This window comes from Myxine glutinosa, chromosome 9 (assembly GCF_964187855.1).
Source record: "Myxine glutinosa chromosome 9, kmMyxGlut1.1, whole genome shotgun sequence".
NCBI classification, from domain to species: domain Eukaryota; kingdom Metazoa; phylum Chordata; class Myxini; order Myxiniformes; family Myxinidae; genus Myxine; species Myxine glutinosa.
In genome coordinates this window covers 132,190,147-132,202,713 of record NC_136269.1, presented here as the reverse complement: position 1 = coordinate 132,202,713, position 12,567 = coordinate 132,190,147, and the positions used below count along the sequence as shown (strand labels likewise).

The 12,567-nt window shown below is 45.8% G+C and overlaps 1 protein-coding gene across 13 annotated transcripts in view; it reads left to right on the top strand.

Moving 5' to 3' along the window:
* ASB2 (ankyrin repeat and SOCS box containing 2) overlaps nucleotides 1-12,567 on the top strand; it is a 108,418-nt gene that overhangs the window by 77,377 nt on the left and 18,474 nt on the right. For all 13 annotated transcript variants that reach the window (XM_078784944.1, XM_068128133.2, XM_078784952.1 and 10 more), the window contains 4 exons: nucleotides 2,314-2,559; nucleotides 2,773-2,944; nucleotides 10,965-11,372; nucleotides 11,934-12,081. In XM_078784944.1, coding sequence (XP_078641070.1) covers nucleotides 2,314-2,559; nucleotides 2,773-2,944; nucleotides 10,965-11,372; nucleotides 11,934-12,081 — 974 coding nt within the window. The remainder of the gene's footprint in view (nucleotides 1-2,313; nucleotides 2,560-2,772; nucleotides 2,945-10,964; nucleotides 11,373-11,933; nucleotides 12,082-12,567) is intronic.

The following is a 12,567-nucleotide window of genomic DNA, read 5'->3' as shown; positions in this document are numbered from 1 at the left end:
GTGGCCAACGCCTCTTTTTCGATACACTCCGAGCTGGTTAGCGCGCGTTCTCGTGCAAGTGCGTCAAGTTCATCAAGTTCTTTCGCCAATCCTTTTGCCGCAAGTCCTCTCGCGCTTATCCGGGGTTCCTCTGCGGGTCCTTTCGCACTTATCCTCTGCGAGTCCTTTCGCGCTTATCCTCTGCGAGTCCTTTATCTCTCTCTCTCTCAGCAAGTCTTTTCATACAAGTCCTGTCGAGGGCTTTCGCGCAGCCGGTTTTTATAGCTACGCCCCCCGAGCCTTCTGAAACTCAACCGAACCTTCTCACCACGCCCTCTGACGCCACGCCACCGTCACCACCTCTGAGCTCTGATTGGCGGCTCGTGCTTACCGTCATGGCTTCTGCCGCTCCACCCTCGACTCCACCCCATCCTTCCTCGGCCTGCCTCGTGTTAACTCGCCCAATAATCAACCAATGCTTAGCAAACTGGATCGAGGCTAGGGTGGCTGGAAAATCGGTGGCAAGTAGGGCCTATTCTCCTGGCTCCTACTCAACGCAGAACTAACGAAGGAAAAGGACTAAGCTCACAAATACTAAGACATAACTATACTATCGCGAGGCTACATGTTGCTTGTGTGACTAACTATAGGGGGCAAACTTTAACCTTTATTAGGCTCACTTGACAGACTTAAAACCGCAACAATAATATTTTACAGGCCCGGCTACGCCACTGTTAGACTTTCGGTCTTGTTTTCAAACAACAAATACAAGGTGCAGGGAGGTGAAATTCTCTGCACGTGATGTGCAACACACACAAATTAAAACGAGTGTTCATTTATGTTCATTTTAGCCTCGTGTTTGGCTTAGTGGTTAGGGTGCCTGCTTGGGATCCTGGGATCCTGGGTTCGAATCCCGGTCGATCGCTGAATTAACGCCAGGGGGGTTGACTCAGCCCGTCATCCTTCCGAGGTCGGCAAATCGAGTACCAGTTCACTGGTAATTCCCTGTGTGTTGCAAGAGGCGACTAACAGGGTTGGCGGCAGGAAGGGCATCCGGCCATAAAACATTGCTCCAAAAAGGGGACCACGGTGCCCGAAAAAGGCCAACCTCGGCTCTGCGGGGAAAGATGGCCTCTAAAGGTGGTTCATTTATGTCCGTAGGATGTCTATTTCATTAAAAAAAAACATGTACCAAGTTTCAGTTGAATATATTAAAGAGTATGGAAAAAGGTGCAGAACACCACAGGTGGGACAGACGGAGAGCAAACCTAAAGTCCCCTCCGGATAGGGAAATAATTACCTGATGATCAGGTGTCCCAACCTGTACTTTATATGCATTTAGTCCGGCAGCTAAGCTAAATATAGCATAACAATTGTGCATTTTGTGAGGAAAGCACCAAATTTGGCACACTAGTAGACTATCATATTATGAAAAGATCTGGATATTGGGCCATCTCAGATTCAGAGATTTGATTTTTGCAAGACTTGCAGATTTTTCAGATTTGCAAGCTGAGATTGCAACGCCAGGGACGGCCGACTCCTTCCTGCGAGCTGCCCACGTCACCCGCACAAGAAGAGCTCATCAAATCACCGCAGCGGCACTGCACATCCTGCAACACCATGCGTATGAACGCCACGGTATGACATATGCTGATGATGCAGAAGACCTGCCTGAGTTCGAAGACTTGTGTCACCAGAGAGGAGAAGACATTCCCAACTTTCAGTACTGGGCAACTGTGCTGGAACTAGAGATGTTGGTACTGGTCTACGTGCGTTCTCTGTGGCAGGCTTCATTCACGATGCACCTTGATGCCCTGACGGAACTGGTCCCATGGTTCCTTGCCTTAGACCACACACACTATGCCAGGTGGGTCCCTGTTCACCTGAGGGACATGGTTGCACTCCCAACGAAGCACCCAGATGTAGCCAGAGAATTCAGGGCTGGCAACTTCACTGTACAGAAGACGAAGAAGGTGTTCTCTTCGATCCCAATTGAATCGAAATCTTGCAAAAATCAAATCTCTGAATCTGAGATGGCCCAATATCCAGATCTTTTCATAATATGATAGTCTACTAGTGTGCCAAATTTGGTGCTTTCCTCACAAAATGCACAATTGTTATGCTAAGTTGCCCCACTAACTGGGCTTGAGCTCTTTGGTGAAGATGCACCATACATATGATCAAAAGGCTGCATTGTCCTTTCTCAAGTTTTTGTATGGCCTCATGCCCATCATTGTGGGACGTCATCAACATCAAAATATCTATCTTCATCCCAGCCATGTGGATAAATAAAAACCTTAACCTATTGTGCTTAAAAATGTTTTCCAAATACAGCCTGTGAAAATAACAACAAGGGAGCCATGGAACTGCTGCTCAGGTTTGCGGCCGATGTGAATATGTGTGGCAATCATGGACACACTCCGCTCTTCGAGGCCATCTCGAAGAACAACAAGGAGATGGTGGAACTGCTCATAGCTGCTGGGGCTAAGATTGAAGTCAGAAACAACTTCGGTCTCACCCCAATGTTTCTCGCTGCCGAGTGTGGTCGCTTGGACATTCTGAAATACCTACAAGCACTTGGTGAGGAAGTCATTATCTGCTTTTGCATATACAATACTGTACTGTACTTTACTAATCCTCCCTATTGACAATGTTGTTTGGCTCCACCATAAGCCTCGATACCTGTATTTCAAACAAATAGCCACGGCAGATGTCATGCATGCACAGCTTTAGTCTCTATCTGTGGTGTAGAACATTACATGCATGTTACTCCAGATGTTATTCCATTTTCAGGCACTGATGCGGACACTGAAGCAAATGATGGTGCAACAGCTTTGTATGAAGCCTGCAAAAACGAGCACGAGGACATTGTGGAGTTTCTGCTGTCCATCGGTGCCAATGCCAACAAAGCAAACAAAAAAGTTTTGATGCCTTTGCACATTGCAGCTTCCAAAGGAAATGAGGAGTAAGTCCAATTTCAACAATAATTGGGCAGAACACAAAAGGGAGGTAGGTGGGTGAGACTAATGGGGTTGGGGTGGAGATGACCAAACCAGTTTGATGACTTAAAGTGAGCACCCTTCTCAACGCAACGAGAGGGCTTGATTCATTTAAGTAGTTAAAGACAGTCAAAGTTGTAAAGGTTGCTAACTTGTCTAAAATTAATAGTAATCGTTCCTAAACTTTGGGCTATTGTCAGGATGTCAATTACGGCTCAGACCCTCATCTTTCAACTTGTCTGGAAGTACCATGAGGCAGCATCTTTGAAGTCCACAGCCTACGGAGGGCAGCTATAGTCCATTGTATTACACACAAAAGCCTTGTAGGCTGGAGATCAAGATCAAGGACAAGACCAAGACTTGGACTTTTCCAAGTACAAGGATTTTTTTTTGTATACAAGATCGAGGCTCGTGAAAGAGCTAACATTAATCACACAAAAAGTCAAACCGACACAAAACACAAAAAACAAGGGGAGCGGCAGACAAGATGGGGAGAGAGGGAGAAGGACACAAACACAACATTTGAGAGCAGGGACATCGGGAGGACTTGGGGGGGATGTGAGAGAGGTATGAAACATATGAAAACTGCAAGGACTCTGGGGTGAATTAGCGGGGGTAGAAAAGATCAAGGTTTTGGATGGAGGAAGATAAGAGATGGTGGTGAACAGCTGTTTTAAAGACCTGGAGGGATGAGTGGGATTGAAGGGAGTGAGGGAGTTTGTTCCAGAGGTGGGAGTAAAGAGGAATGAAATAGTGAAGGTGAGCAGAGAGCCTAGATTTTGGCAGTTTAACCATAAGAGGGTTGCAGGCAGATCTTGTGCGACCTGAAGGAATATTGGGGGGACAGAGCACAGAGAGAGCTGGGGGAGCAAGGCCGGAGAGGAGTCGGTAGAAGACAGAAAGACCACCAACCTGCCTGCGGTGAGTGAGTGAAAGGCCTCCAGAGTTAACTTCATCGCAGGAGATTCCAATGATTCTGAAAGCTTTGGCCTCAACAGCGTGAAGCCGAGCTAGGTGCGAGGCAGGAGCACCTGCCCAGATGGGGGAACAGTATTCCATTGAGCTGCGGATGAAAGCCTTGTATGTGGTGAGGAGGTGTAGAACATTTGGCAAGACCAAGACCAAGGCAAGACCATGGGATCAAGATTTGGAGACCAAGGCAAGATTTGGCTCAACAAAATACACCCAGTCAACACTTACTTATTGAGGCCAATTTTGAAATGCAGTGTGACCACGACAGATTGAGAAATAAATAATCACAAGCAATTTCACAAAAGGCAATTTTTTTCAAAATTAACTTGCAAAGAACCTGTCCTTCCAGACAGGAGGAAGAGGAAGCAGGACTTCGAGTACGTGTTTACTTTAGCACTGCTGTAAACACACACACAAACAATGTCTTCCCTCTCAGAGATACTGTGGGGTAATTGGTTTGGGGTTTAAAGGGGCAGGTAAAAGATAAGTAAGATATGGAATACATATAGTTTATGTATAAATAAAATAAACAGGAGCTGGTAGTTTTTGTAACACCTTTTGTGCAGTGTCGTTATGTGTAATGTTTCTTGGCTGGGGAAACATCCAGTAGAAGTTAAGCATGTGGGCATGTCGTGGTTTAATAAGCACCTCGTCTCAACTCAGATGGTTTACAAGAGATTTATTAACTATATAGATAAAAATAATACATGCATGGAAGATGCTGAAGTGGCGTGTAGGACAGTAACGCCAGCATGGATGACATCACAGTCATGACAATCATGCACAGCCCGCACCAACATCTCTCAGAACCACAACCTGTGTGCATCTTGATATACTTTCTTCAAAGATCAAGGAACTCAAAACATCTCCCCAGTTTCCCTGCCCAATTTCACAGACTGCTGCCTCAGAGAGAAGTTGTAAGGACTGGACAGGCAGGGAGCTCATGGGGAAAGAATGTTTTGCAAGGTCAAACAAGAATTCTGTCAACAGTTATTTCTCTGAGCCAGACGATTTGACGCTAGTGAGCCGAAATGGGTCACAGTGTGACGCTGCCGTCCCCACCAGCCTAGGGATTTATAATGAAATCCCTCACAGGCACCTCCATCATGCTGTATAATGAAGTGAAACAGCCAGAAAACGAAGAACACCTTGTTGTTGTTGTTGTTGTTGTTGTATAGCCCGGGAGAGTTCACTCGAACAGGCCCGCGGCACGAAGACAGCCGATTGATCTCGCAGAAACGACCCAGAGATCCCCCACATCCAGGATGGTGTACCCCCACCTTCACAAAGTCAGGGCCATGACAGAGTTAGAGAGAGAGTTAGAGAGAGAGTTAGAGAGAGAGTTAGAGAGAGAGAGAGAGAGAGAGAGAGAGAGAGAGAGAGAGAGAGAGAGAAAAGAGACAAAGACAAGAGACAAAGACAAGAGGGAAAGGGCCGGTCCATGGCGACTGATCTGCACTCTGACCATGACCGCGCTGCCCTGACAAATCCAGGCAGCAGGGAAGAATGGGGAAGATTTGGCCCCCGACTTGCGTTGGGGGGTACAACCACCGTGAATAGGTGTCCCCGATAGTTGCAGAACACGTTGTTGTCGTTTGCACGCTCCTTCCATATACTTTTTTCTTTTTCTTTTTTTACATTTATTTATCATTTTACACATAATTCACAATGTATGTGTTTGTTTGTTTGTTTGAGTGTTTCACAGCGCTGCTCTATTCTTGTCTCCTCTTCCGCCAATCCGTAAAGATGGGCTCTTAATAATAATAATAATAATAATAATAATAATGCATTTATTTTATATAGCGCTTTTCAGGAAGCCCAAAGACGCTTTGACAGAGTGCAAAACATAATGCATAGCAAAACATAAAGACAATTGCAAAAAAAGAAGAATCAATAGGGAAATATTCAAAGCACAAAGGAGGGAGAAGGAGAGGAGATAGTCAGGGGTTAGATGCTGTGGGTTAAATGTTGAATGCAGTGTTGAACAGGTGGGTCTTGAGTGATGTTTTGAATGTGGTGAGTGAGGAGGAGTCTCTGATGGTGTGAGGTAGCGAGTTCCAGAGGGTGGGAGCAGCGATGGAGAAGGCCCTGTCCCCCCAGGATCTAAATTTGGTCCGGATGGGGGGGGTCAGGAGGTTGGTACCAGCAAAGCGGAGGTTGCGGGTGGGAGTGTGTCTGGAGAGGAGGTCAGCCAGGTAGGATGGGGCCAGGTTATGGAGGGCTTTGTCGGTCAAGAGGAGGATTTTGTACTGGATTCTCTGGGAGATGGGGAGCCAGTGAAGCTTGTAAAGGACGGGGGTGATGTGGTCACGGGTCCGGGAATGGGTGAGTAGACGGGCAGCGGAGTTATGAATGTATTGGAGTTTATTGGTGATTGTTGAGGGTGAACCATAAAGGAGGCTATTGCAGTAGTCCAGACGGGAAGTGATGAAGGCGTGGATGAGGGTTTCTGCAGCCACGGAGGAGAGGGATGGACGGAGACGGGCGATGTTTTTCAGGTGAAAGAAGGCTGTCTTTGTGATCTGTTTAGTGTATTTGTCGAAGGAGAGGGTTTGGTCAAAGATGATGCCAAGATTCCGGATGTGAGGGGAGGTGGATACTGGGAAACCGTCGATGTTGAGGGCAAAGTTATGGGTGGACTTGGTGAGCGTTTTTGGGCCAATGATGATTATTTCAGATTTATCACAGTTAAGTTTGAGGAAGTTAATTTGAAGCCAGGATTTTATTTCAGTGATGCAGTTTGTCAGGATAGAGTGGGTGGCAGTGGAGATGGACTTGGTGGAGATGAAAAGCTGGATGTCATCGGCGAAGCAGTGGAATTGGAGACCATGACGGCGGATTAAGTGACCGAGGGGGGACAGGTAAAGGATGAAGAGGAGGGGGCCAAGAACTGAACCTTGGGGGACACCTTGGGGGAGGGGAGCAGTGGGGGATTTGCAGTTATTGATGGAGATGAACTGACGTCTGTCAGAGAGGTATGATTTAATCCAAGAGAGGGCAGTGCCGGTAATGTTAAAGGTGGTTTCAAGTCGGGTGAGGAGGATGGTGTGATCGATGGTGTCAAAGGCGGCGCTGAGGTCGAGGAGGATGAGAATGTTGAGGTTGCCAGCGTCAGAGGAGAGGAGAAGGTCGTTGGTGATTTTGAGGAGAGCAGTTTCAGTACTGTGGTTGGAGCGGAATCCGGATTGGAATGTTTCATACAGGTTATTGGCAGAGAGGTGATGTTTGAGTTGAGTGGCTACAGCGCGTTCCAAAACCTTTGACAGAAAGGGTAGGTTGGAGATGGGTCTGAAGTTATTTAGGGTGTCAGGGTTTAGTCCAGGTTTTTTCAGAATGGGGGTAACAGCAGCAATTTTGAGGGATGGTGGGACGATGCCTGTAGACAGGGAGGAGTTTATTGTTGCAATGATAAGTGGAGAGAGAGCAGGAAGGGAGGCCTTGACAAAGCTGGAGGGGATGGGGTCAAGAGTGCAGGTGGCAGTTTTCATTCCGATGAGGAGTTCAGAGAGGTCAGTAGGGGAGACTGGGGAGAATTGAGACAGGGGATGGCAGGATAAGGGGGGGCAGGTGGTTTGAGGGGGAGCGGGTGCGGCGGTGGTCAAGCTGTTGTAGATGTTTTCAATTTTGCGTTGGAAGAATGAAAGGAAGGAGATGCAGTTGTCTATTGTGAATGACTGGGTGGTGGTGTTCAGGGGGCTGAGGAGTTTGTTTATTGTAGAGAAGAGTGCTTTTGGGTTTCCGGAGCCAGAGTGGATAATTTGAGAGTAGTAGGCGGAGCGGGCGCGGGAGAGGGCATCTTTATAGTGTTGTATGTGGTCCTTGTAGGCCTGGGAGTGAACTGTGAGACCTGTTTTATTGCGGAGTCTTTCAAGTTGGCGAGCACGAGTTTTCATCAGGCGGAGTTCAGGGGTAAACCAGGGAGCAGAATGGGTGAAAGAAACTGTTTTGGTTTTTATAGGCACAAGTTGGTCAAGGCAGGAGGAGAGAGTGTGGTTGTAGTAGTCAGTGAGGTCAGAAGGGGTGTGGAGGTCAACGAAGGGAGAAGTGGACATTTTTTCAGAGAGGGTCGATGAGAATGAGGCAGGTGAAAGAGCGTTTAGCTTACGGAAGTTGATAGTGCGATAATGCCTTGGTGCTGGGGTGGGGATGTTGATGGTCAGAGTGATGGCTAGGTGGTCAGAGAGAGTGAGGTCGGAGCCAGAGAGATGGTGCAAAATTAGTCCAGTAGAGCAGACAAGGTCCAAAATGTGACCACGGTTATGGGTAGGAAAGTTGACATGTTGAGTGAGGTTAAAGCAGGTGAGTAAATCAGTGAAGTCAGTGGTTAGCGTGGAGTCAGTGGAGTCCATGTGGATATTGAAATCACCAAGGAGGAGGATTGAGGGGGAGAGGGAACATAGCTGGGTCAGAAAGTAGGAGAAGTCAGACAGGAATGATGGGTGTGGTTTGGGAGGGCGGTAGACAACAGCCATGACTGACTGTGTGTGACCTTAACTTTAATAATAATAATAATAATAATAATAATAATAATAATAATAATAATAATAATAATAATAATAATAATAATAATAATAATCATAATAATAAACTGATATTTATCATATAAAAGTCACAGTGGCTGAGTGATTAAAGTTGCTGACTTGTAAGCAAGTGGATGTGGTTTGATCTCAGACAAAGCCAAGTTCAAAACTTCTTTCTTTTTCAGTGTTAAAAATTGTTACACGGACACGGCTCCTTCAATACATGTGTATACATATATCTACTATATAAGACAGCCGTTGGTCTGTGTCTGTGTCCCCATTTTTCTCAGAGATGGCTGAACGGGTCTTCGTCAAACTTTCAGAAGTTCATCAGTGAGTGATTGGGCTTGTTTTAGGCAAAAACAAAAAAAACATTTTTGAAAAAAAAAGTACGTTTCTTTTTGGATTAAAAATAAATAAATAAATAATAATAATAATGTAATAATAATAAATCGCTCTATAGCGCCTAAGCCTTTTTGATTAATGTCAATTATATACAAGTACACATTTGCATAAATAAATACAAAACAATCACCAGACATTTGAAAACAAATAATAAAACAATTCCGGAAGCGGTCGAAGTTGGTGGTAAGGCTTCTTCTTCTTTGTGAACGTCATCATACTCAACTCAGAAACGTGATGAATGGCACCATTCACCAGAATATATTCAACAAAAAGGTAAAATGATGATTTGACATTTGTGATGGATTCTGATTTGGATGTCATTGCTTTTCCATTATATTTGCCCTCATTTCAAATATGTTAATGTTTATTTTTCACTTGAGCAACGCTGGGTACACCAGCTATAAACGCTTTTATACTTTACAAACAACAACAACAACATGCATTTTAAAGGCCATTTTCCCTGCTAGAGCGGGGGTTAGCCTTGCGGTCCGCATGACAATCTTCTCCATTTTGCCCTATTTTCTGCATCTATCCTTGTTAACCCCCTTGCCCACATTTCTTCTTCCACCATCTTTAGCCAAGTCTTTCTCGGTCTTACCCGTCCTCTACTTCCTTCTACATTCATTTCCATCACTGTTCTCAACCAGTCACTTTCATCCTTCCTCAACACATGACCAAACCATCTCAACCTGTTCCTCTTCACAGCATCAATCACAGGCAATATTCCCATCATCTTTCGCAATTCATCATTTGTCTTCCTCTCTCTCAACGACACTCCACACATCCATCGAACCATTCGCATTTCCACCCTTTCCAACCTTCGTTGCTGCTCTACGTTCATTACCCATGTCTTACTCCCATAAATCATAACACTTCTCACACATGCAGCATACACCTTTCCCTTCAGCTTCAACGACACTCCCCTCATCATCAGCACGCCACTCAGTTCCCGAAACTTCTTCCATGCACATCTCACTTTAGCAACCATTGCCGAGTCTGATCCACCTTCTCCATTCAGCATGTCTCCGAGGTAGCAAAATGTTTTCACACCTTCCAGCTTCACGCCGTCTCCAAGATCCAACTCAACATTTCCTCCATCTGCATCTCCCTCTGTGCACACCTTACATTTGAATGTAGCTGCCACACTGGTTAATGACCCTCTCAAACCACTGTTTTTTTGATGAACCCACTCAGCGCACATTGTACATTGAATGGAATTCACTCCGACACCCTTCCTGCACACAGCACATGGCCACTTCCCAGTTCTTTCCACCTCACCACATGCTTTACCACTTGCCATCACCTTCGTCTTTACGATATTCACCTTCTGACCTTTTGTCTCCATACATTCCTTCCACTTGTTCATCTTTTCCTTCAGTCCATCCATACTTTCTGCAATCAACACCAGATCATCTGCATACAACAACTCCCACGGTAAACCCTCCTTTATGTTCTGAGCCAGCACCTCCATCACAGCTACAAATAGTAGTGGACTTTGTACCGACCCCTGATGCACTCCCACCTTCACCTCAAACTCACCACTGTTCCCGTCCTTCGTCCTTACAGCTGTGCGCGCTCTTTTGTACATTGCCATCATTACTCTGATCAACCATCAACCTGTGCTTTTATACTTTACCCGGGGTACAAATACAAATACAACTTTGTCTGGGGGTAACATAGGCTACGTGGCTGCGGCCTCATTCAGGAGCATGGGGAACCGGGAGAGGAGTGAAAATTCTCTATGTAAATGTGCACCATGTAGCGCCACCTGGTGATGGTGGCAGAAGGTATTACAATTTCCTTTTGTACCTGTGCAACCCTGAGGTTATGAAGCACTCGTTGCACAGGAAAATATTTCCTTCTTCCCTTCCCCCCTCCCCCAAAACGGAGAGGCCTGTCAAAGCCACCCCTCCCCCCAAAAGATGTATATGTAGTATATCACCCCTTCCCCTCCTGCCTCCTCCCTCACCCCCCCCCCCCCCCACACCCCCCCCCCCCCGCCCACCACCCCCCCACCCACCATCACCCCGGGTACATGTGTATATTGATTTATTTTCCTTATAGTATGCGTATCTGTGTGAGTGTGCAGCATCGTGTGTATGCTATTGCCAAAGACGAGCAAGGTACGTGTCAAGCGCAGTGGAATCAGCCCATTGCACCTGGCCACAGAACATGGACACCACGACATCATGGAAATGCTTATCAATCATGGTTACTGTGTCAATGCAGAGCTCTCGGCCGAGCGCTCAAACCTCTACGAGGACCGTCGCTCCACACCGCTCTATTTCGCCGTAGCAAATGGGGATCTTGATGCTGCGCAAATCCTACTCGAAGCTGGTGCAGATCCAGAGCGGGATTTTTTGCGGCCATTGCTTGTGGCTGTGCAAATGCAGGATATATCCCTCGCACGTTTGCTCCTGACCTACGGGGCTTCATTAGACCCCAGTTTACCATCTCTACCAATGACATTCCCGACACCCTTCTTCTTTGCTGCCAGGTTTGCCATCTCCATTTACAGATAAACCCCGACACCTTCGCACCCTTTATCTAATTATGGCATTTATCACATGAATGACCCTTTATCACATAATGACCCTTTATCACATAATGACCCTTTATCACATAATGGCCCTTCATCACATAATGACCCTTTATCACATAATGACCCTTTATCACATAATGACCCTTTATCACAAAATGACCCTTTATCACATAATCACTTAATATTATTAATGGCAGGAAGCCATCCCTTGTGACAACAAACCAAAAGCTGGCCAGAGACCCTTATGCCCATGGTCTATTGTTGGTTTGTTGAGTCTAAGAAATCCACAATTTTCATTGAATGGGCTCATTAATGTGCAAGCTGTCATCATTTGTTCAAGTTATAAATATTATGAGAATGAATCATTGCAATGCCCTGCCGAGAATGCCATTCCACATTGAGCAACCTTCCCCAAAATGGGATTTGAACCTGGGATCCCAGCACAATGAGCTTTGTTGGGATGGGAACACCAAATGACCATTACAAGTTAATCATCTTAGTCCACTGTTCCACCAGGGGTCTGTGCATGCTGAAGTTGTTGCTGGACTGGGGGTCTAATGCCGATACTTGTTTCCATTGTCATTTTGGAGCGGACCCTCATCCAATTGTGCCCAACAAACGAAGACGCGACTGGCTCATGAATGATCGGCCTCGCCCACTTCAGGTTATTGGCAAAGCTTCAATTGTATGATACAGTATATAATTAGAGAAGCGTTTGTTTGCTTGCTTGTTTGTTTGACTTCTATGCATTCCTAAACTGTTGAACGGAATGAGATGAAAAATAGTGGTTGTACTCGGGTGGGGGTGCTGGTTGGTTTTTGACAGTAAAAAAAAACAACATGTGGATCGGGGTGGGGGAGATGCAAATCTCTCTCTGCAAATATATTGTATTTCATATAGCACCACCTGGTGAAAGCTGGTATTACAGGTCATAGCAAGAGAGAGAATTGCTTTGCAATAAGTATCGCCTACTGATCCCAATGAAAGTTCTTGTTCCAAGCACTCAGCAATTTTGAGCCATATACACCAAGACAAATTGTTTTAGGTATGCAAAGATACAGACTAAGTTGCAGTTTCTGTATCTTATCATAATAAAGCTCTGCACCAAGTTTAAGCTGAATATGTGAAAGTGTATGGAAAAAAAAGTTTG